General features: G+C 38.2%; 1 protein-coding gene across 3 annotated transcripts in view; it reads right to left on the minus strand.

The window, feature by feature from the left end:
- Nucleotides 1-26324, minus strand: part of Poc1b (POC1 centriolar protein B) — a 109235-nt gene that overhangs the window by 60622 nt on the left and 22289 nt on the right. For all 3 annotated transcript variants that reach the window (XM_074084090.1, XM_074084091.1, XM_074084089.1), the window contains exons 4-9: nucleotides 26018-26197; nucleotides 8492-8599; nucleotides 8250-8365; nucleotides 6889-7022; nucleotides 4573-4641; nucleotides 3621-3773 (exon numbers count right to left, since the gene is read on the minus strand). In XM_074084090.1, the coding sequence (XP_073940191.1) occupies nucleotides 3621-3773; nucleotides 4573-4641; nucleotides 6889-7022; nucleotides 8250-8365; nucleotides 8492-8599; nucleotides 26018-26197 (760 nt within the window). The remainder of the gene's footprint in view (nucleotides 1-3620; nucleotides 3774-4572; nucleotides 4642-6888; nucleotides 7023-8249; nucleotides 8366-8491; nucleotides 8600-26017; nucleotides 26198-26324) is intronic.

Genomic DNA, 26324 nt, shown 5'->3' on the forward strand with positions numbered 1-26324 from the left:
CATGATCCTATACCTTAAAGACCCAAAAAACTCTACTCAGAAGCTTCTAGACATCATCAATAGCTATAGCAAGGTAGCAGGATATAAAATCAACATAGAAAAATCATTAGCATTTCTATATAGTAACAATGAGCAAACGGAAAAAGAATGTATGAAAACAATTCCATTTACAATAGCCTCAAACAAAATCAAATACCTAGGTGTAAACCTAACAAAAGATGTGAAAGACCTCTACAAGGAAAACTATACACTTCTGAAGAAAGAGATTGAGGAAGACTATAGAAAGTGGAGAGATCTCCCATGCTCATGGATTGGTAGAATCAACATAGTAAAAATGTCGATACTCCCCAAAGTAATCTACATGTTTAATGCACTTCCCATCAAAATTCCAATGACATTCATTAAAGAGATTGAAAAATCTACTGTTAAATTTATATGGAAACACAAGAGGCCACGAATAGCCAAGGCAATACTCAGTCAAAAGAACAATGCAGGAGGTATCACAATACCTGACTTCAAACTATATTACAAAGCAATAACAATAAAAACAGCATGGTACTGGCACAAAAACAGACATGAAGACCAGTGGAACAGAATAGAGGATCCAGATATGAAGCCACACAACTATGAGCAACTTATCTTTGACAAAGGAGCTAAAAATATACGATGGAGAAATAGCAGCCTCTTCAACAAAAACTGCTGGGAAAACTGGTTAGCAGTCTGCAAAAAACTGAAACTAGATCCATGTATATCACCCTATACCAAGATTAACTCAAAATGGATCAAGGATCTTAATATCAGACCCCAAACTCTTAAGTTGATACAAGAAAGAGTAGGAAATACTCTGGAGTTAGTAGGTATAGGTAAGAACTTTCTCAATGAAACCCCAGCAGCACAGCAACTAAGAGACAGCATAGATAAATGGGACCTCATAAAACTAAAAAGCTTCTGTACATCAAAAGAAATGGTCTCTAAACTGAAGAGAACACCCACAGAGTGGGAGAAAATATTTGCCAATTATACATCAGACAAAGGACTGATAACCAGAATATACAGGGAACTTAAAAAACTAAATTCTTCCAAAACTAATGAACCAATAAAGAAATGGGCATGTGAACTAAACAGAACTTTCTCAAAAGAAGAAATTCAAATGGCCAGAAAACACATGAAAAAATGCTCACCATCTCTAGCAATAAAGGAAATGCAAATTAAAACCACACTAAGATTCCACCTCACCCCTGTTAGAATAGCCATCATCAGCAACACCACCAACAACAGGTGTTGGCGAGGATGCGGGGAAAAAGGAACCCTCTTACACTGTTGGTGGGAATGTAGACTAGTACAACCACTCTGGAAAAAAATTTGGAGGCTACTTAAAAAGCTGGACATCGATCTACCATTTGATCCAGCAATACCACTCTTGGGGATATACCCAAAAGACTGTTATTCCAGAGGCACCTGCACATCCATGTTTATTGCGGCACTATTCACAATAGCCAAGTTATGGAAACAGCCAAGATGCCCCAGCACTGACGAATGGATTAAGAAAATGTGGTATCTATACACAATGGAATTTTATGCAGCCATGAAGAAGAACAAAATGTTATCATTCGCTGGTAAATGGATGGAATTGGAGAACATCATTCTGAGTGAGGTTAGCCTGGCCCAAAAGACCAAAAATCGTATGTTCTCCCTCATATGTGGACATTAGATCAAGGGCAAACACAACAAGGGGATTGGACTATGAGCACATGATAAAAGCGAGAGCACACAAGGGAGGGGTGAGGATAGGTAAGACACCTAAAAAACTAGCTAGCATTTGTTGCCCTTAATGCAGAGAAACTAAAGCAGATACCTTAAAGCAACTGAGGCCAATAGGAAAAGGGGACCAGGAACTAGAGAAAAGGTTAGATCAAAAAGAATTAACCTAGAAGGTAACACCCATGCACAGAAATCAATGTGAGTCAATGCCCTGTATAGCTATCCTTATCTCAACCAGCAAAACCCCTTGTTCCTTCCTATTATTGCTTATACTCTCTCTACAACAAAATTAGAGATAAGGGCAAAATAGTTTCTGCTGGGTATTGAGGGGGGGGAGCGGGAGGGGGTGGAGTGGGTGGTAAGGGAGGGGGTGGGGGCAGGGGGGAGAAATGAACCAAGCCTTGTATGCACATATGAATAATAAAAGAAAAATGAAAAAAAAAAAAAAAAAAAAGAACTCCAAAATAGCTTTGCTTAAGGATTTCTGGTGAGTTAATCATTTTCTGTGAAATACTCACCTTGTGAGTAATTGGTACTGGAGGTGTTCAAGAAACTGTTCAAAAGAAAAACTGCTTCCCTTGTTATTTTCCCTCATTTTCTTAGTGGGAGGAAATGTGAAACATTTTTTGTTGTTGTTGGTATAGCAGAATGACAGTGAATGGGGGGCAACAGGGAAATAAAAATGTCATTTTTTCCAGTTAGTCCTGCCATATGTAACATTTACTCTTTTGCCTATATTTCATAGTTAGATCATTTTCAATCTATTTATTAAACTGTGTTCTATTTCTATAGTTAAACTGTGTTATATTTCTATAGTTATTTTACATTTCACTAAGGATAACAGAGTTCCTCTCTGCTTTCCTCTGAAGATAGCCCTTTAAAAGGGAGCCTGAGACAAGTCCTGCAGTTTGAAGGTGAGCTGAGAGGATGACTAACTGACATGCAGCAGTTTTCAGAGACAGTTTTATCATCCAAGAATGCACCACCTTCTTCTCTGGATAATTACTTATTACACCTCACTTGGTTCTTATATTTTGTTGGGTCTCAACATTGACTCAAGAATGCTGTTAATATTTATTCTGTATTGATAAAAGTCTGTCTTGCCACTACAAGTAAATCTCCCCAGTTAATAGTTTCTTCTCTAGCATAGCACTATCATTTTTTGGAAAAAAAAATGTTTATTACAATACTGAGTTGTGTAAATTTTCAACAAAAGAAGATTTCTTACCTTAAAAAAAAAATCTACAGTTAAGTAGATAATTTCATTCCTAATAATACATGTAGACAAGCAATAAAATGGTCTTGTTTATTAGATTTAATGCCTAGATGTTTTCTTTTAAGTGATCATGTAGGTTACAAAAGTTCTTGTCCTTCGTCCCTGTTCTCATGAGACCCATCATATAACCTCCCTAAAAATGTCTAAAATATGAAGTCAACTCAGACTTCACAGTCACCAGAGGCCTTTACTATTATTTTCAATGCAAAAGTTTTTTATTTCATTTATTTATTTATTTATTTATTTATTTATTTATTTGAGACAGGGTTTCTCATGATCTTCCTACCTCAGGTTCTGGAGTACTGGGATTACAGGTGTGCACCACCACACCCAGTTCTATCAATGTAATTTTTCATTTTATTTCTGAGCCTTCAAGAAGTCAATATAAGAGCCTTTAACATTATTACACATTACCATATGCCTATAGTTTTATTTTATTAGTGGAAACAACTGACTTTCTCAAAGTGCTGCTGTTTTAGGGCAGGACTAGGTTTTATAAATTATGTATAATTTCAAGCATCTTGTGGCCTAACAAACCCATAATGTACATAAAGTGTAGGAGAGATATGCACAAAATACTCACTTCAACAGTCTCAACTTTTCTTTCATGCGGATGTGGTGTTCTTGGATAGATGTCAAGAAGGTGTGGTTGTGAATCAAAATGCAATCTTTTGAGATTTCTTTTATTAAGATCTTTACAATGCAATTCATCAAAGTTAGACCTCCACAATAAGACCTAAAAACAAGTAAATGATGTTGGCAGTTATTGACTTGCATGTACAAATAATTGAACTGATTTAAAAAATTGAATATACAGAATTATCCTTCAAGGTAGCCAGAAAGCCTACTATATACACACATATACATGTACATACATCTATACATATATATTTCAACAATGTTACAATTTCTAAACACTTTTTTTAAGGCATGGTGGGGGGTAGATTTAGCATTTTAAATTGTCTTCATGTTTGGCTTAAAGTTCATAGTAAGGTAATACGTTGTTACCTTGAAATTCTACCCCCTCCACCATCACCCAAGGCCCCAAATTGTGCTTTTTGGTTTGATCATCTACTATATTCAATAAATCTGGCTATCAGATGAATGTTCATCATTTCATGTAAATACAGATTTGCATCATAAAAGATTTGTTCTTATTGTCCTCAAGTACACATTATGTAGCTATTTAACACTTGAAATAACAAGTCATACAGGACAATAAATTAGGAAATAATTCAGGTAAAAGGGCTTCACTGTAAAACTGGACATTTGCTGAATGTCAATTACAAGTGTAAGTAAGTATAAAAATGAGCAAAATAAAATAACTGCTGAATTTCAACTGTATGAATTGGAAACATTTCAGCTATTAGACGGCAAACTTCCTGTCACTAAATTAAAATATAAACCCATTGATAATCATCTTAACATACACAAACTATCTGGTTGTTAAAACTCTTACCTGAAGTCAAAGATTCCTTTTATCCAGCTCAAATCCCAGTACCCAAATGAAAGAGGAAGGTGAAAAATGTACAAACCTGTGTATCTGCACCTCCTGATGCAAACAGCTCTCCACCTTTTGAAAATGAAACAGTAAAGACGGGTCCCTAGGAAATAAAGGGATAAGAGAAAAAAGTACTTGGTGAACTTGGTGATGCCTTCTCATGGTCAAGAGGACTGTGAGTAGCAACTCTGAATCTTAGTTTACATAGACTACTTATGCATATTAATGCTGGCAGATTAAAGATAATCAAAGAACCAACCCAATTATATCAAAACACAAGTAAATGATACTAAATAAAAAAAGAAACATTAAGAATTAATGAGCAAATAATCTTTTTCTCCTTTAACGAAATTTGTACACATGTAAGTTGAAAAAAATTTTTGATAAGGTTTTCTAGCTTTCTGTTCTATATTCAATCAATGATTAGCAAATGATTAATACACGTGTGACAGGAATGAGGTTATATAAGCAAAGACCTTTTCCTGATCACAATAGGTTCTGCTGAGTTTTCTTTTCTGATGTAGGCAACAGTGAGCCCCTAAAAGTTTAAGAGAAGAACATAAATAGGAGGAGAGTAGTGATTGATGAGAATCAGTATCACAATTGTAAGAATAAACTGGAAGCCAGTTAAGGAAGTTATTATAATTACGTAGGTGAGAGATAATGAGCCCTTGAAATTAAGCAATTACTGTGGAGTTGGACAAGACTGAATTTGGCCTAGTCACAAGGTCACATAGCCTGTAGGTCAATTTTTCAGTCAAGATAAGAGGGATTATGTCTCATCTCAAATATATCAAAATATTCTGTTTATTTTGAGTAGTCCTTAATCTGTACAAGCAAACTTTGGGAGAAAATATTTTGCATTATTCAAGTACACCATGCCACAGACTTAGGTCATTATAGTTTCATAAACATCCTCACAGCTAGCCTCTGAAACATTCCATCTTTATGTACAGTGTTTTTCTTCTAAAATGTTATGTATACATTTTCCCTATCATTTTGTACTTCCTTCATGGGTATATCAATCACTGGCTACTTTTACTGGTTGTGTTTTTTCAGACTAAATCCATGTGTATTCATGTATCTGAGCTGGTTAGCCCATTTGTGCTTCACCCTAACACTGTTTCAGAACAAAAGCAAAGCAGGAAGCCAGGCAAGGATATATGAAGGTATAAAGAACCCTTCTCAGGCTGGGGGTGTGGCTCAAGTGGTAGAGCCCCTGCCTAGCAAGACTGAGGCCCTGAGTTCAAACTACACTACTGCCAAAAAACTAAACAACAACAAAAAGCCTAAAAAACCTTTCTCTTGTAGACCAAAAAGCCCGTTTGATTAAAGAGCCTATGCTTGGCCAAAATTAAGTACCTAGTGTATTAAAAAAAAGATTTACTTTAAAATACTCAGAAAAGTTTGAATATTACCCACAAGGAAGGATAGTTCTTATAATTATTTTTCTCAACTCTTCCTCTCCATTAGTTCTAAGTCAACTGAGAAATAAGACAAAGGAATAAGGCATATAGGAGTCAAAATATCACCTTTCTCACTAATAAAATTTATAGAAAGAGAATATGGATCATCAGTAAGGCAAATGAGCTTTTTTAAAACTGGTAATGAATGAGCCAGGTTTCACTACCCATTTACAGGCAACAATGGGTAAGGACAAGACTCTCCATAACAGGTATCAGAGGAAAGCAGTGAGGACAGGCTCCCAGCCCAGGGCAGGAGAGTAGACAATGTTGCCAAATTTCTCCTAAACTCACCAATAAGATTAGAGAAAGGAACAAAGGGTGGGGTGGGGGGGTTAGAGGCTATATCAGTTAGTAAAACGGCATATACATAAGGAGAAAGATACGCAGTAAGAAATAAACTTAACCATTGCCTTTAACTAGTCAATCTATGCTACATATTGATGAAGATAATAGTATTCACTTAATTGGCTATTGAAAGACATTTGCTTATTCTTTAGGTGCTAGGGATTGAACCTAGGGCCTCACACATGATAGGCAAGCACTCTACCACTTGATGCATTACCCTCAGCCATTTTATTTTGTATTTTGTTTTTGAGATAAGAGACTCACTAACTTTTGCCCAGGATGGCCTCAAATTTGCAATCCTTCTGAATAGCTGGGATTATAGGTGCAAACCACCATGCCCAGCTCAAAGACATTGACTTTGACAGAAATTATTAAGTATTTCCAAGGGATAGTAAAGCAGTCTGGGAAGTAAAAAAATTTCTGATAGCAGCAATTTTTGTGATGTTCTCCTACACCTAGAAAAGTAATACAGGCATATAATAAAATGAATCAAAAATTTAAAATGCATACTGTTTAAAAGACAAAATTAGGGCTAATACCGTATGTCCTTGAAGTGTATAGATGAGTCTTCCTTCTAAGAGATCCAGAATCTTAAGGGAACCATCAGAAGAGGCAGTGATGAGATAGTTACCCGAAGGATGGAATGATAGACAATTAACTGCACAGCTGTGAACTAATTTGTAGAAAACAAAAGCAAAATTCAGAAAATAACTGCTTCTTTACTATGTCACATGATCTTTAACATTTTGATAGCTGTATTTCAATACAATTGATGTCCTTTGTAATCCTGTGTGCTATTTTTCCTCTTTCAGAGAACAATCCTTAAATTCTAAAGATGTTCATTTGCACTCTTAGCAGTGTTAGTGTGAAAACAAGAATCAATTAGAGGTAATGTCGTTACACCACTAAAATTCTTTATAGCTTGCTACAGCAGATAAACATTTTGGCATTATACAGCATTGCTCCAATTAATGAGACAGAAAAACTTTAAAAAGGAGAATGTGTCATGTAGGGATAATCTTATTGACTACATAATTACAAAGTCTTTGGCTATATTACCAATGTAACAGTTGATTACTACCAGCTCATATAAGGTATATAAGTTAGCCTCCAATTAAATTAATAGGACCGGAGATGTGGTTCAAGTGGTAGAGTGGCAGAACTCAGAACCTTATTTCAAACCCCAATGCCAAAAATATGTTAAATTTAATAAGTTGGGGCTTGGGATTATGGAGTGAAGATGTTTGTGTTTGAGAACTCATTTCTGGACACCATCCTCCCAATAGTAGGCAGCATAATGCAATAATGAGAAGTGCACTCTCTCTTGCACTTTGTCAGCAGGAAGTCCTAAGTTCCATCAATTATGTGAGCAAGTTACACTTTTAAAGCCTCAATTTCTTATGTTTAAAATGGAGGAAATAGTGATACCTATAGATGTGTGGCCATTAACTACACAGTAAACACTGAATGAGTGATAGTTTTTATTACTCTCACCTGTGATAATAATGTGGATTTAGTGTAAATCCACTATAAACCAAGAAAACCAATTCACTTCTTTTTAGTTTCAATACACAAGCACAGTGGAAAGTTGTTTCCTACCAGTTATAACATCCATTTGGACTCACATAACTCCTTGTGATTCAGAATGGAAAGTCAGATAACCAGAGTTTGAAAATTCCACAGTTAACTTTACTTTTGTAGTCCAAGCCTCATTTTTAAAGCCCTCTTACCTCCTCTCCCCTCTTGCATCTGCAGTTGATGGAAGTAACTATACTGTTCTGTAGCTAATTCACATACAGCTGTGACCCCCCTGTGAGGACCAAACCTCACCAAGAAGAAGAATTGACATTTCTCAGAGAAGCCACTGAAGACTGAATTTTTTCCTTGGGGGAACTGTTACCTTGATAATGCTGGAGTAATTTGTTCACTCTTATATCCCATATTTTCACAGTATGATCAGATCCCGCTGAAGCTATGCACGTGCCATTAGGGTTAAAGTCCACAAAATTTGCAAATCTAGGAAGGAAGAACAGCATGGCCTAATGTTTCAATTTCTTTACTCTCATTCCTTTATTTAAATTGTTAAAATGAAGTCTCCTTAGTAAACTGGACTACACAAGTGTACAAAAAGAATAGACTTACCCTACAGAATCTGAGAAGTTATTAACACACTGCTTATTTGTGGTATCCCAAATTTTAATAGTTTTATCCTCACTACATGACACAATTAATCTTCCATCAGGTGAAAATCTAGAAAGCAGAAGAAAGAAGACTCTATTTGGGAAAGGTTCCTGATAATCACCTCCACACCACATCCAAGTCAGGCTGTACCATGCAGCAGTCACACTCTGCGGCAAACATCTTTCCAACTAAGTATCATCATGACAAACATCAAGGGACCATTAAAAGATCAAAATATGCTAAGCAAACTAGCCTTGTTTCTTTTTTCTTTTTATTCTTTTATTCAGAAATTCAGTTTTATGGCTTCTGTTGTAGGTTTTTAATACAATTCTGCACTCTTTCCAAGCCAAAGATCCTGTAATTTTGAACATTCTTTCTCCTATTTCTGTCATTTTTCTGGGGTCATCCATATAACCCAGGAGAGCCTTTTCTACTCATCCTGCCAACCCTGTAGTGAAGCTTTATATTACAAAAAAAAAAAAAAAGACTATTGGTTTGAGTATTAGAATTTGAGTGACATCATCAACAAAAGAACCTAATTTACTAAGTTTCCTGGACTTGAGGCCAGAAAGCTCCAATGAACTGAAGATAGGACAACTCATGCAGACAGAACAGAAACATATGAGGAAAATCTCAGACACCTTGCCTCCTGCTTTTATGCTGTCTGTTCTTTTAAGATCCTTTCCAAGTTTCTCTTTCTTTCTTTCAATACTAAATGCCTTTTAAAAACAGAAGCATGGAGGACTAAGCAGAAAATGAAATGAAGTTTAGATTACTAGGAAACTGTGAGCAGCATTTTTATTATTAATATTTTAGTAATAACAAAACCCAGAAAAGACAGTTGTAGGTCAGTTTTGTTTGTAGTTTCCTCCTACACCCACAGTCCAGATTACTGTAAGTCATCAATTAAGGGTGTGGAATGTAATTGAAGGTTTTCTTTTCATTCTCTCCCCACCCCACTCTTAAGAAAGACCTAAAAATAATTCTTCCCAACAGAAAGAATTTATGGACTCATCATGGGGGAAGAAAAAAACACATTTAGGAGTATTATTAAGTTCAATGTGAATTAATCTTTTTAACTGGTGAAAATAATCTAAGGGAAAGAAATTTTCCATGTTGGGTAGGTTATCCTGGTTTTATAATAACAAGTAATATTTTATTAATCTTTTCTTTCAAAATATATAAGAGATTCAAATATGGAATACAGTATTATAGAAACGTTCCAAATACAGGAACTTATTTCACATAGACTCTGTGGAAGAAAAATTTACTCAGTATCCTCATGAAAATAAACCACATAAAATTATAAACAAGGAATCAAATTGGATTTCTTAATTAGCTATCTTTTAAAAATTAGTTAATATAAACATTTTAGGTGACAAAAATATTTCTAGAGATTATCTGATTCTTATTTTTTGAGAAAGTAATGATAAAAAAATTTATAATACGGAATTATCAGATGAGAACAAAGTATAAAAACACACTGTGGTAGTCAATCTTTTTTGTTTTTTTTGGCGGTACTGGTGTTTGAACTCAAGGCCTACTGTTTGCTTGGCAGGTACTCTACCACTTGAGCCATGCCTCCAACCCTTTTTGCTCTGGTATTTTGGGGATAGGGTCTTGTTTTTCGCCCAGGGCAGCCTGGACCTTGATCCTGCTATTTTATACCTTTTGCCATTGCTACAATGACAGGTGCATGCCACCACATCCAGCTTTTTTCCATTGAGATGGGGTCTTGCAAACTATTTCCTAGACCAGTCTCCAACCTCGATCCTCCTCAACCTTCTAAGTAGTTAGGATTACAGGCTGAGCCACCAGTGTCCAGTTTATGACGGTCAATCTCGATTATCAATTTGATTAGACTGAGAAATATCTAGGAGATTAGTAAAGCACACCTCTTGGAGTATCTGTGATGATGTTTCCAGAGATGATTAGATCATGAGGGCTCTGACCTAATGAGTGGATTGGTCCCTTGATGGATTCCTAACATGATGGCATTACTGGGAGATGGTGAAAGGTAGGAAGCAGGATCTCACTAGAGGAACAGGTCACTGGGGGCATGTCCTTGGGGCTATATCTTGCCCTGGCCCTTCCTGTATTCTCTTTCACTGCTTCCTTATAGATGGGATGAGAGCTTCCTCCTGCTTTGCCATGCCCTCCAGTGCCATGACGAACTGATGCCTCTGAAGCCATGAACCAAATTAAATCTTGTTTCTGTCAAGAACAACTAATATACTTAGCCTATGACATTATTAACCAAACCTTATCACCATCATCACATTATTATCCTATTTACATTAAACACATATGTCCTAGAATACTTAACACTTTACCTATAACAACTAACTTAATCTTCAAAATAACCCTATAAAAGAGGTGCTATTGCTTGCAGATAAATAAACTCATTGATAGATAAATAAGCTGAGACATATAAAGGAGTAAGGAGAGGGATACAGATTTGTACAAGGCTGTTGGTCTACACAGCCAAACATCTGAAACACTCTACTCAAGTCTCTGATGAAAAGGAGAATTTTTTCTACTGGCCATATTATTAGAGCACTGAAAATCTTGGGTAAGTTCTAAACTGGAGGGAAACCATGAGGCAGTGTTCTCCAGAGGGAACAGACCATCCTTTTATAAGCTGTAAGTAAAATAAGCATGGTCTCTTGAGGAATATGGGAGAAGATACTCATTAATTGAATGAGCAACCAGCACTGGGCACCACTGGGTAATAGGAATAAAGCTATAAATGAGATAACATGAAGGTTTCATCCTAGGAAGGAGGGAGGACACACAAATGATATAGTTTTACATAGCAATATGAAAAACGTTTGTAACAAAAAAGGCACCAAAAGCTCTACAGAAGAAACAGAATTTTAAAGAAACTTGTAAATAAGGAAACGCAGGTTACCTTGATCAGCTAAAACCTCATCCTGAGTAGGAGGGTGGTCTATAGCCTGGGAATAAGTTCCCAGTGCTAAAGAAATGAAGGGCTGTGTGCCTTCAGTAACTGTGCGGATGATCACTGGTAAGCAGGTGGCAGAGGGAGGGGAGGCTTCACTTCCACAAGGAAAGGGGGATCAGGGCTAATGCCTTCCCCCCTCTCCGGACATCACATTATAATTCCTGCATATGTTTCTTGAATTTGGATGGCTTGAAAGTGAGGATAGTAGTTTATATCTCCTCCTCCTTTTTGTTTTTAAGTAGAGACATCAAAAAATAAGAAGACAGGCCTCTCTTTAGCCTGACTTTCATAAGGAAAGATTAAGCCCTTATTGTCAGGACCCAAACATTTGACACGGCTGCTAATTTTAAGAATGTTAGAAAGATATAAAATTTCTACTAAGAATTATTAGATTTCTGACTCTCAAATTCAGTAACACCCAATTGCCTTTTAAAACTTCCCCAGAGTGTCACCCAAGATGGGTATTAGTCAGTGGTGACTAATGGATCAGCAGACATGGACTGTCTGAAAGGCATCAGAGAAGTCAACTGAATTACCATTGAATCCCTTAATGTTTATTGGTAGAAGAAAATGAGGAAATTCTTGAACTTCATTCTAGAAAAACTGGTTCACATGTCCTTCAGAGTAGCCCAAATTATATAACAGGAGTTCTTTAGAAGACTACAGTGTACCTGAAACTGTTTATAAAATTTTATGTCTGTATACAGTGTCAAAAAGTTATTTTGTTCATTAGAGAACCATAAAAGGTTTTAAAGTGCTGTCATAAGAAATCCATGCTTTCCTTTAGCTCTCTCCCTTCCCCTCCGCTCCCCTTCCTTCTTCTGCCCTCCTCTCCCCTCCTCTCCCCACTCCCTTCCCTCCTCTCTCTCTCTGTCTCCTTTCTTTCTCTTTCTCTGTTTGTGTGGTGCTGGGGACTCAAACTCAGAGCCTTGCTATGCTAGGCAAGTGTGAGCAACACTCCCATACTCTTTTGGCCATTTGTTATCATTAAGATATATTTTCCATAAAAACATTTCTAGCTGTCAGGCTCTGAGACCAAATATAGTAGGTATGGTTCTATGTTCCAGAAGGAATGAATCATTAGCAAGAGACTCTGAAGTCAGTGGCTCTTCAATAGGAGAGGGAAGCAATAAAAAAGTAGTGAAATAAGACTGCTCAAAAAGTAGAGTCCTGATTTCTAGGTATAGTTCTGCAACTGCTTAGCTATGTATCCTTGTGAAACTTACATTCACACTGGCCATGGTTTTCTATTTGTATAATGAGGAACAGTTTGGACTGCATTTCATATACACTTTTTAAAAAATTGGCAGTCTCAGAGTTTGCTTTGATAGGATTTGGTGTTTATATAATGAAGGTGAAGGTTCAAGACAATACACATAACATTTATATTTTTTCAAGTGTTGGTCAACATTAGAAGAGAAGCCATCTGTTGACTTCAGAAACAGAATTCATTTCTACAAATGAATTTGCTGAGAGACAAAGAATAAGTGAAAATGACATAAAAAGATTACATGTACCATGAAATATACTAATTAGTTGTTTGGTCATTTATCATTTATATGCTGAGATTTCTTTCCTGTAATCTCCACTCATGCGTTCAGATGCCTATCGGGTGTCCCCTCTTGAGTAGCTGGCAGAAACCTCCAACTCTGAACTTGTCCAAATCTGCACTCATCATTTTCATCTCCACATCGTTCCTTCTGCATTCTCTTTTTCAGTAAATGGTTTCTCAGCCTAGAAGCCTAGGAGTCATGCTAATTCCTAATTCCCTTCCATTGCACCACATTTCAATCATCATCAAGTCTTGTTTCCTCCAGACACTACTGGTCCTGTGCTCTTCTGTTCTCCACAAGCAACAAAAGCGATCTTCAAATCGTAAATCAAACAAGGCCATTTTTCAGCTTAAAACCTTTGAGTGGTTTCACACTTGCTGTGGGCAAAAGTCTGACCTTCTTAGCACTATTTCCTGTAGGTCCTCCGGCACTTGCCTCTTGTTTCAGCTTCATCACCCTACTCTTCCTGGAACTACACCCATCTTCTCTTAAGTCCTTGCTCTTGCCTCAGCATTTCTCAAATGGTATCCTATGCATCAAGCCCTGCCTCCCTACCCTTTATTTAGTTTAAAATACACATTAGGGTTTTATACCTCCTTCAAGTCCTCTGCTCCATGTTACTTCCTTAGGACAAGCCTTCCTCAATACTGCCTCCCAAACAGGTTAGCTCCCCAGGGTGTGGTTCCATATTCACACTTATACTTACTACTAAGTGTTCAGTCTGCTTCCCCATTAGAACGTAAGCTCTAAGAAGAGAGAAGCCACAGCTGCCCCATTCACTGCTCTTTCCTAACACAATGCCTAGCATTGAATAAGCCCTCAGTAAGTATTTAGGGAATAAAAAGTTTAAGGGAATTGAGACCAATTTAATATATATAGTCAATGAAAGCTGGTGCTTAAAATCATTTCAGTTCATTGCACAATGTGACTATACTTAATGCCACAGAACTGCATGCATAAAAATGGTTAAAATGGTAAATTTTATGTTATGTATGTGGTCTCTGACTGACAATGGATGGACTTAAGTGCAAAAACTATATGCATTCAGTAGAGATGGTACTTCAAATTTTCACTTCTTCCTTGGGCTGGGGAATTTATACTTCTCAACATTGTAAATTATACTGAAAGCAATACCTTGTATTTATTTATTTGGATTTTTTTTTTTTTTTTTGTGGTGGTGGTTGTTGCTTTGTTTTTTGAGACAGGGCCTCACAGTATAGCCTAGACTGGTCTAGAATTCTTGATCTGCCTGCCTCAGCCTGCCTAGTGCTGAGGTTATAGAAGTGTACCACTACAGCCAGTAAAGTAGTACCTTTTAATACAAATGAGTACTTATTTAAGATAAATTTCCAATTAAGAAATTACTGCAAAAATCCTCATATTTTTGCAAACTGATTTCTAAAATAACTATGCTAATTTATATTTTAAAAGTATAAATATAGCTGGATATGGGGGTGCACACCTATATTCCCAGCTACTTGGGAGGTGAAAGAAGGAGGATCATGAGTTCAAGATGAGCCTGGGCAAAGTCAGTGAGATAAGACACTGTCTCAAAAATAAAATACAAAAGGGCTGGGGTCATAGCTCAAGTAGTAAAACACTTGGCTAGCAAATGAGAGGTCCTGGGTTTGATCCCCAGCACAGCGGAAAAAAAAAAAAAGCATACATATATTTTCTAATAGATAGACTGTCTTAAAGTATTTCTGTAAATTAAGATGCATGGTCATAAACAATGGTTAGTTCAGAGAACTCAGCTATTCATTTCCTCTCACACTAACAGGTGCTAACTATACACCACATAGAATAAGTGTGGGTTCTAGGAACAACCTCAAACTCATGGCAAGTACTGGACACAGAGATGTCCAAAGAATTTTAATTATTTAAGTTCAAGGTGTACATTTAGAGCAAAAATACTAGAGAAACAATTGCTCTTCTGATTCTCTATATTCATTTAAATACACTGCCCACACATTGGGTGAAGAGTAAAGTCACTCAAGTAGTTTTTAATGTTTAGCTGTTCAATTCATGTACAATTTTTAAGAACACAGTGTGAAATAAAGATCCAGTCTTATATTTTTCCAAATAGAAATCTAGTTATCTTAATCATATATTGAATAATCCATGTACTTCCCTATTGATTAGAAACAACATCTTTATCATAAAATCAGTTCCTATATATATATATATATTCCTATATATATATATAGGCTACTTCTGGGCTATGACCTACTTTCCTAATCCTGCACCATTATCAACACATTTTAATTACTGTAATTTTATAGTATGCTTTAAGAGCCGATCAGACAAGTTTCTAATTTTTTTTCTTAATCAATTTTTCTTGGCTCCTCTTGCACATTTATTTATTATGATCACAAGGATTCAAAATAATCTAGTTAGGTTCGTTTGACAGAACACCCACTGGGGTGGGAAGGATGCAATAGTTTTCAGACTTACTCCCTGGCCACAAACAATATACAAACTAGACAAAATACACAAAACAACTGGTTTTTGTTGTTGCTTTTTGTGTTGTTTTTTTGGTGGCACTGGGGTTTGAACTCATGTCCTTGACCACTCGCCAGACAGGGACTCTACCAATTAAGCCACACCTCCAGCCCCAAAGCAAGTGTTTTTAGGCCTTGGGCAAGAGTTAGCATAGGGTTAAGAATCTCAAGAGATGAGAAAGTATGAGATGAGCTCAAAATCACCTAGATTTCTCCCACAGTACTTTCCAAGTTATGGTACAAGGAAATACAGCCTAGGATACAGTGATCTCAGTGGATAGAGGAAAAGAGAAATTGGAATTCAGAAGGGGTAAAGAGCTGGAATTTTGAAGACAGGTTATGAGAAAAAAATCATGGAGAGCATAAACTACCCAAAATTCTACCTAGAAGTCCTTTGAGTCTTAGGTCAGATACAAAACTGTCCATTCACAGGGCAGAGAACAACTATTTGGAGGCTATGTGTTGAACAGATTATAGAGGTTACAGAGCACCAAGACCTTCAAGTTCTGTCCTGACTTTGCTGACCACTATAGCCCATGAGTAAAAGCTACCCTAAATCCACCCTACAAAAGCTAAATAATCTAACCCTCATCAGAATCCAGCTGGCTAGCAGAAAGTCTTTTATTACCAGAAAACTCTAAATAATGATAGACAATCTGTACTCTGAAACATTAGGCAATGTTTGGACATACAATATAAAAGGTCAAAGAACATACAAAGAAGCAAAATTTCATCTAAAGATGGCACAGATGTTGGAATTAGTAGACAAGGGCTGTAAAAATAATTACTGCGATATGTTCAATGACTTTTTTTTTCTTTAAACACAGGGTGGTGCTATATTTGCCCAGGCTGGTGTCAGAACTCCTGAACTCACTTGATTCTCTTGTCTTAGCCTATGGAGTAGCTGAGACTATCACTGCACATCACTGTGCCTGCTTCATGTTCAAGGATTGAAAGGAAAAGTTGGACATCATAAGGGAACAAATGGGGGATCTTACCAAGAAATGGATGACAAATTAAACAGCAAATTGAACAGGAAAAGACTAGTGAATTTCAGGAGAGGTTAATAGAAACTATGCCAACTAAGCACAGAGAGAAAAAAAAGGTGAACAAAGTTTCCATAAACTAATTAACAATTTCAAGTGCTCAAATGTGAATCTGGAGTCTCAAAAAGTGATAAGAAATTAAGGAAGAAGAATATATAAAGAAAATCTTTCCAAAGATGAAATATATCAATCCATAGGTCCAACAGTTCAGTGAACTATAAAAAATAAAATATAAAGCCATTCCTTGGCTCATGATGACAAATTGCTTAAAAAAAAAGAAAGATCTTAAAGCAACAGAGAGAAAAAAGAGACAACATTACATATAGGGCAGTAGTGGTAAAACTAACACAAAAAAAGCCAACGCAAACCAGTCCATCAGGGTTTCTATAACAAAGTACCACAGACTGGGTGGACTATAAACAACAGAAATTTCCTTCTCATAGTTTTGGAGGCTGAGAAGTCCAAGCAGAGTGCTGGTAGATTTGCTATCAGATAAAGGCCCATTTTCTGATGCAGAGATGATACCTTCTTGCTGTGTCCTCACACGGTGAAGAGGCAAGGTCTCCATGGAGTCTCTTATAGGGCATGAATCCCATTCATGAGGATATGGCCTCATAACATAACCATCTCTCAATGACTCCAGCTCCTATCACCATAGCTTTGAGGGTCAAGATTTCAAAATATGAATTTTGTAGGGGACGCAAACATTCACTGTGATGCTTAAGTTTAGGTGACTACTTGACTGGCCTAACAACTACTTAGAAACCTGGAAAAGTATTATTTTAGGTGTGTCTATGAAAGTGTTTCCAGAGGAGATTAGCAGGTGAGCCCGAGTGGACTCGATGGGGAACAAGCCACCCTCAATATATGTGGGCACCATCACAAACATAGAAGACAAATTGGTTTCTCCCCCAAGAAGAGGCATATATTTGTTTCTTGCCTGGCCGTCAGAAGTCAAGGCTCTCTGATCACTGGATTCCAGGACTTACACCAGTGGTCCCCTTCACAGATTCTGGAGCTTCTGGCCTTGAATGGAATGTTACACCATCGGCTTCCTTTCCTGGTTCTGAGGCCTTTGCAAGTGAACTGAGCCACATCATCATCAGCATCGCAGGGCTCTGGCCTGTAGACAATCTGTCCCTTGACAGACTTCTCAGCTGCCATAATCATGTAAGCCAACTCCCTAAGATATCTATATGCATCCTATTGGTTCAGTCTCTCTGGGGAACCCTAATACATAGGCCAAGAGTTAAAGGGAAAATCACCTGTCAACCTAGAATTATACATGACACTAAAATTAAATTATCCTTTATAAAAGCCAAACAAAAAGGTGAGAGGAGTTTTCACCCAGAGACTAGTACTATAAGAAATGATAAATGACATTTTTTCAAGATGAAGAAATGATACCAGATAGAAACTTGGATCTACAAAAAATGAAGGGTGTTAGATCTGGCAAATCTGGAGGCAAATACAGAAGACATTTTTGCTCTCCTCCTTTTGGAAGTACTGAGGATTGAACACTCTATTACTTGAGCCAATATCCACAGTCCTTTTGCTTTTAGTTCGTTTTTCAGAAACGGTCTCTCATTTTTGCCAGGGCCAACCTCAGGAGACAATCCTCCTATCTATGCCTCCCAAGTGTCTGGGACCACAGGCTTGCACCATCATACCTGGCTTGTTTTTATAAGGTCTCGCTAACTTTTGCTTGGACTTGCCTTGAATCAGGATCCTCTTATCTCTGCCTCCTGAGTAGCTGGAATTACAGGTATGCTCCACCAAGCCTGGTCCTTGTTTCTTATTTTCTTTAAGAGAAAATTGACTACTTAACATTTTGTGAGCTTACATCAGATATAGAAGTAAAATTGCCAAGAAGTGGATAATGGAGATGCATTTTTGTCAGTTCTAACATTACTTATAAAATGTCAAAATTTAAGAGCAGATTGTATTAAGGATGTATATTGCAACTGCTAAGGGCTACCACTGAACATAAAATAAGACATGGGTAAATTTAAAAAACATCAAGAGAGGGATACTAAGAAACACTCTGTGCTGGGGGAATGGCTCAAGTGGAAAGCATCTGCCTAGCAAGCACAAGGCCCTGAGTTCAAACCTAGTACCACCACCAAAAAGGAAAGAAAGAAAGAAATACTCAAACCGAAAGAAAAAAAGGACAAAGAAATAACAAACAGAAAACAGCAAGACAGTAGATTTAAATCAAATTACAGAGCCAGTTACATAAATTTATTTATTTATTGGTGATTCTAGGGTTTGATTCAGGGCCTCACACTTGCTAAGCAGGTGCTCTACCACTTGAGTTACTCCACCAGCCCTACATAAATTTAAATGAACTATGAACTGCAATGAAAAAGCAGAAACTGCAAGCCAGGTACAGTGACACATGCTTATAATCTCAGCACTGAGGAGGAGGCTGAGACAGGAGGATTGAGAGTTTGAAGTTTGTCTAGGCTACACAGTGAGGCCCTGTCTTAAAAACAAAAGCAAAAACCCCAAAACAAAATAAAAAGCTGGGAGTGCAGTCTATAATCCTAGCACTTGGGAAGTAAAGGCTGGAGGACTCAGAGTTCAAAGCTAAACTGAATAGCGAGATCCTGTTTCTAAAAAAAAAAAAAAAAAAGGATTGCAAACTCAACTACTCAACTGCTTAGCAACTAAACTATCTTTTCACAATCAAATACATAAAATACATTCAGTATATGATAGTTGCTTTCTTAATAGCAATCCCCCAGACTACATCCAAATGTGCATAATAACTTTTGAACAGCACCTAATGGTGACTCTAGCATAATCCCTAGGAAGAACAGGAATGTGAGGGCAGTTAGTAATTGTCATTAATTGACCTTTACATCCATTTACTTTGATCCTCACAGTGACTGTGTGAGGGAAGTACCTCCTCATACCCATTTTACAGGAAGAAGAGTGAAGCCCAGAGAGGTTAAGTTATGTACACAGGACGACATACTAGTGAGCCCATGTTCTTAACCACTCTGTGCTGTCTCTCTGCTGAAGCTAGTCCATCCACGGAGAGGAGGTGCCCAGCAATAGCGAAAGGCAAAGAGTAAAGTGTTCAGCAAATCTCCATAATGGCTGGGGGAGAGAATGCCTGACCAGCAGAACTGACTACGCAGTTTCCTCAGCAGGAATGCATATGTGGAGGAGCTGGACCCATAACCTCACTTCCAAACATAAGAAAACTACCCATTGAGAGTGTTTTTTTTTTTTCAACAAACTCCCCTTGTTTTGTTTCAGGCCTCATCGAACAGCCTTCTGATTATATTCAAACCATGTTGGTAAAGTAAGAAGGCTCTAACTAAGGCATGCAAGAGTTCTAGGCCCTTGGCAGTTAGTGTTGTCATTATAAATAAGTAAACTGACATCTGGCTTATGTTTCACTCTGCTAAATTTATTTAAGCATGACTCAGTTCCCGATGAGAAATCACCTCTGGATATACAGACTAAAAGCAGGACTTCATATCCTGAAGACCTTTGGAAGAAAGTCCTGGATCAGGATGACTTCATAAGGTTACATGTTCACAAGAAGACATAGAAATAGTCTGGGAGGCCTGAAACTGAGTGGTTAATTGGGCTAACACATTTGTCTCAGTTCTTTCTTGTTCTAACTACAACAAGATGAACCAAGAAGAAATGCTATAATATGTTCACGAGAATTCATTAACATGCCGTGGAGCGCATATGTGGAAAGCTGTCAAAGTGAAACCCTTATTCATTAAATTTAGCCAAATTATTTATCAAATAACACTCCTCCAGGGAGGCCTCTGCAGAGTTTCATGTGAGTCACTCACTCCAAACAGTAAGAAAACAACTCATTAAAAAAAAAAAAAGCCCTAAGAACCACAAGGTACCAGCAGATAAAGGCATTCCATTAAGACCGGGTGTGTGCTGAGTAACCAGCCTGTCAATATGAACAAAGAGTTGACCAAAAAGTACAAGGAAAGTAGCAAAGCCACCTAAACATTTCCACCCATAACATGCATATGTAGTACTCCTGGGTTTGCTATAAAAGATCCCCCAAAATGTTTCTGCCCTGAAAGAAACCCATGGAAACTCCCACCAAAGTTTCCTGTGCAGTAGAGGGCAGCCTACTCTTGATTCATTCAGCCACATTTCTGCATAATTCCTCTGAGCAATCCCCTCTCCAAAGTACTCTACAAAATGGTTCCCATACCATATCTGACTGTTTTGAACACTCATTCTCTGGATACCTACCTCACTAGCTCTCTCAATTCTGTCAGGTCTTAGCTCAAATGTCACCCTGGTAAATACACCTCCCTAAACTCTGTATGTAAAAGAGCACCCCAAAACCCTATCATTCTCTAACTTGTTGCCCTATATGCTTTTCTGCCTGAGCACTTATTAATACATTTGTCTATATCCCTTTGATAGAGGATGCTCCACCAGAACAAGAATTTTGTCTGTTTTACTTTCTCTCATATCCACAGAATTTAGAGCAGTTCTTGGCAAGAGAACAGACATGAATAAAGTACTTACAGCTCAAAGTCTAACAGGGAAGAGAGGCCCAAGGCAACAAACAGACCTCCTAAACAGTGCGGCATGGTGACACCAAGAAATCTTGGTAAGCTTGGGCTAGGACAATAATAAACCTCTGCTGGAGAAAGATGCACAACAGGATCAGGAAGGAAGGCTGGAAGCAGTGGGCACAGTAATGAAAAGCAGCATGTGGAAAGGCTGGGCACAGATCACTGAACATCAAGGAAACTTTCATAGCTGCAAAAGGTGAGTGGAGAAAGGGACAAAAGGACATGTTGTAACAGGAAGGCAGAGCATACGTGGCAGGGCAAGGTGTCACGGAGGGAGATGAAACGGAGGAACAGCACGACCAGATTTGCTTCTTACAGAAGCAGGGGCAGGGTGGGAGTAGGGGTGCGCTGGGGATGGGGTGAATGAAGGTAAATCTGTAGGAAGGAGAGTATTTAAAAGATTGCTACAAAAGTCTCCACAAAAGAACCAATGGCACTAAATCTAAGGCAGTGGGGTTGAAGATGGAAATTAAAAAGGTCATCTTCACTGGATATAAAAATTCTACTTTTTCCATACTCTGTTTCAGTTTCATTTCCTACAGAAAGCATTCTATTTGGAGGAAAAAGCAAAATGGAATATTTCTCTCTCTCTCTCTCTCTCTCTCTCTCTCTCTCTCTCTCTCTTTCTCTCTCTCTCTCTCTCTCTCTCTCTCACACTCACACACACACACACACACACACACACACACACACACACACAAGTATGTCTATATCCAGAAACCAAACTATGGGATCAGACAGTAAGTCATAGTTCTTCTGTCCTCTGAATCAGCATTGTTTTATTTTCAGGTCAGCTCTTTGTTCACAACTTCCCTTAGAACCTACAGGTTTAAGTCTAAAGAGGAAAGACCTGACATTCCAACAGAAGTTGCTCCTACAGAAGGGATGCTGTGCTCCTGCTGGCAAGCCTGAGCTTCTTGTCCACTTCTGGGAAGGAGATAGGGCCACTGCAGCCCATAACATAACTGAGGGAACATGGGGGAAGGCTGATTCCTCAGGGAAAACTCACCACTTACACCAGAAAACAGGAACATATGCCAGGCAGTTGGAAGCTCAGAGTTCCACCATCACATCCAACTAATAAGGGAAAACTACATTTTGAGTGGCTCCTCTCAGTTCCAGTTTCCCCCTAACTGATAGTGCCAGGCTAGAAGAAAGGCAGTCTTATGGTACCACTTAATCCCAATCACTGTGAATTTATACCAGTCCACTGAGCAAAACCTCCTCATTAGTCTTAGTTTCCAAAAGGCTGAGAGTGAGCAACAAACTTGCCCAATGGCAATGATGAGGTGCAGATAGATGACCATTTGGTCTCACTACACTTCCTGTGTTCTGACCACAGCTGAGTAATTCATGTTCTCCAGGGCACATCAGGTTCTCTCAGGCCATGGTTTATGCTGGTTTCCCCCACCATCTTCCAACATGAAAATTTGTTGTGGCCTCCTCTTCTTTCTTTTCCTCAGCTCTGTGCCTAGAATGTCTTTCTTGACTTTTCCTCCAACGAATCTAGTTTAATGCTTCACTCATATATTCCCTCATCATCTTTTGTACCATTTCCCCATAAGACACAGCTTCCTATAATCACTTAGTGTCTATTTTTTTCTATGCAACTATAAAGTTCTTGAGGCTAGGACTGTGCCTGTCACCTCTATACAACACAGACACGTGGGACATGGGGGGCTGTGCTTACTAAAGGAATATTCTGAAGACCAAAACTCACACTGTGGTGACTTGTTGCACGTTCATTTGCCTTACGTTAGCATTACCTTTTTAAAAAGTCTCTTACATGAACAACTTAATAGTACTCTTTCTTGTTACCAGAAAAATGAACACTATTCCAGTCACTCTCATTCCATTAATACTTCAGTGACAGGAAACTCAGGCTAAACATCATGGTGAATTTATAGTATCCAAGGTTATGTGTTTAGATAGAATTGTCTCCATATTCCTTCCAATGAGTGATTTATTCATAGGTCTCAGAATTATTATGAACCATTCATTCTTTTTGGAAGGAAGTAGGAGCCCACAAGACACAATGGATAAATAACAGCTATGAGTATTAGTAAAACTGTAAGTGAAACATTCTATTTACTAGTAAATGAATATTCAGTGTTTTGTTCATTGTTGAGCAATCTGTGGAGGGAAATGCTTCCTTTGCCAAACCTACCCAGAGCTGGCTCATACTGGGAGCAAAATAACTTTTCTCAGTACCCAACCCAGCTGCCTATACCTCTTCCTGTTCTACGGCTCTTACTCTATTTTACAAATAAATGAAAATAATTTGGTCAGCCTGATCGGACCACCACAAATGTCATCTCCTTAGGCAGGAAGCAATTATCAATAGACGTATAGAATTATATCTTTAAAGGCTTAATAAGATGTCCAAGGATGGTGATGAGGATGATGGCTAAAATTCACATAGTGACTACTGTGTCAGAGGTACTATTCTAAGTGCAATCTACACGTTTGCTCATTTAGGTATTAATACAAACTGTATGGCAGGTTGCTATTATTATTATCCTAATTTTATAAGAAAAACTGAGACACTAAAAAGTCAAGTGATATCCCTAAAGTTCATACAACTAATAAGTGGCAGGGCTAGGATTTCAACCTATATATTTAGATCTGGGTGCATGTTCTTAACCACATAGCTATATATAAAGAAATAATACTGAGGTGGACAGAGCCCAAATGTGGCTGAGATCTTTAGAAGAAAAAAACCCTATTCACTAAAAATATGACGTTCTATCCTTTTTAATTTTTGTCAGGCTCATTGCTAGGGATTCTAATCAATACTTCCTGAGCAATAATGCCCCACTGAAACCACAGCAACAGTGTATAATATGGGTTGTAAGGCCAGATGGACATAGCTAGGCTTGAACTCCCACTCTATCACATCCTAGCTTGGGTCATGTGGCTAACTGGGGATGCCTGGCACACTATTCCACTCAGCAGGCACAAAGCAGGGAAGCTATATGGTCAAGTTCCCCCAAGTGACCACACCTGAACCTCTTCTGTGAGAACTATCCTCTATCCCCATGTCCAGAGTGTGTGGTAGGTGTCACCTGCTCCTCATCAGGACAACTGTCTTAGCTAAGCACCTGACTCGGACTGAGGGAATGCTAACACCTTACTGCCAGGCAAAGTGCTTGGAATAGGACCCCAACTGGGAACAAGTCACCCCTGGCACTTTTCTAAAGGAGTGGGGAGGAAGCTGCTGTTCCTCTGCAATCACAAGGCAGTGAGGACTTAAGCCTGGAGCTGCCAGTGGCCTTGGTACTATTGTGTTTGACAGAATGAAGCAAGCATGTGAAGCCCCAGAGACAAGATACCAGGGAGAGACCTGACAGTTTTGGAATCCCTGGTTCCAGTGTTCCCCTCCCTACTTCAAGGTTATCAAACACATCAGCCAGTTGTTCATGTAGGTAGAGAAAATGAATTCACCTTAGTTTCTGTCATTTTCAACTAGGTGAATCCTATCTTTAGCTCTCCAAAACCTATTTTCTTCATCTACAGAAATAAAACAGCTCTACCTTTCTAGGCAGTTCTGATGGGGAAATAAGATATGAACTTAAAGTACCTTGGCAGTATATCTTATGATTAGAAAGGGCTGTGTGGCTGTTAGTTGACAGGTCCACAATAGCATTTGTCTACCTACAGACTCTGCCAAAGATTCTTGAGTTCTTCTTGACTCCTCTCCTGTGTCACAAACAATATGATAGCAAGTACCACTGGTGTAACTTTAAACTCTACATAGAATCTAACCATTTCTCATCTCCACTGCCCCTACCTTTGTCCAGGTAGGGACTTGCACTGCAATAGCCTCCTAACAATATATCCTTATTGTTATTATTATTGTTGTTATTATAACATATATTATTATATGTTATTATTTGTTTATTAATTTTCACATTACTGGCTATTGAAACCAGCCCCTGTGCACACTGGGCAAGCACTCCATCACTGAGCTACATCTCTAACCCTTTTTAATTTTCTTTTGAGACAGGATCTTCCTAAATTGCCCAGGTTGACCTCAAATTTGCAATCCCCCTGCCTTATCTCCCAAGTAGCTGGCATTACAGGTATGTGCTATCATGCCTGGCTCTTGCCTAACTTTTTTTTTAAATTAGTGTACAGTAACTGTACAAAATAATGGGTTCCATTATGATACTTAAACATGGATATGCAGGTATCTCTGTTGTATGCTGCCTTTTAATTCCTTCAGATTTATACCCAGGAATGGTATAGGTGGATCATATGGTTGCTCTATTTCTGGTTTTTTGAGGAAACTCCACATTATTATCTATAGTTGGCCCTACTTTCGACAGTCTGTTCTACACACAGTAGTCAGCAATCCTTCTTCATTAACAGGTAAATTGAAGAGAGGAACATGGTCCAGTGGCATTTCATCTCACTCAGGATACATGTCAGGGCTGTCCTTATTCTGGCCCTGGTCTCCCTCTGGGCCTAACCTACTCCAATCCTGTTCCCTGTTCCCTGTTTTTCCTCAAATAGTCACCAGATTACCACCTCCTTTCATAAATTTCTTCAAGCCTTCCTCCCTGCTTCCTTTAGCTCTCTGCTCAACAGCTACCTTTCTGTGAGAAAGGCCTGGCACACTGTCCCCTACTAATCCTGCTCTGTTTTCCCCCATACTACTTTCTATCTTCTGACCTACTGTACCTTTTGTCCTATTTTTTTCTATTGCCTGTCTTTCTAGAACACAAGTTCCATGAGAGCAGGAGGTCTGATGACATCTCAATGAATGAATATGCCCTCCATCCCTTTTCTGGAGGGTGTTGGGTGGGGGAAATATGGGCTATAGCAGAAACTTTTTACACTTACTTGGCACAGCGTACCCAGTGGGTGTGTCGGTATAAGGAATATAAGAAACGTTGGCGGTGCATATTCCATACTTTGATGGATTTGTCTTCAGAAGCTGTGACTAGAAACTGGCCATCAGCTGAGAAGTTCACACTTCGAACTGGACCTGTATGTGCTTTAAATTCTGAGGATTTCCCTCTCCTGGAAATGAACAGTTTAATATTAATAACTTACTTGACTTAATTATAATTAACATTTAATCACTACATAAGAATTGGAAAAATAGCTTAACTCCGGTAAGCCTAAAAAAAGCATGAGAGGGCTATGT

This window comes from Castor canadensis, chromosome 8 (assembly GCF_047511655.1).
Source record: "Castor canadensis chromosome 8, mCasCan1.hap1v2, whole genome shotgun sequence".
Taxonomy (NCBI): domain Eukaryota; kingdom Metazoa; phylum Chordata; class Mammalia; order Rodentia; family Castoridae; genus Castor; species Castor canadensis.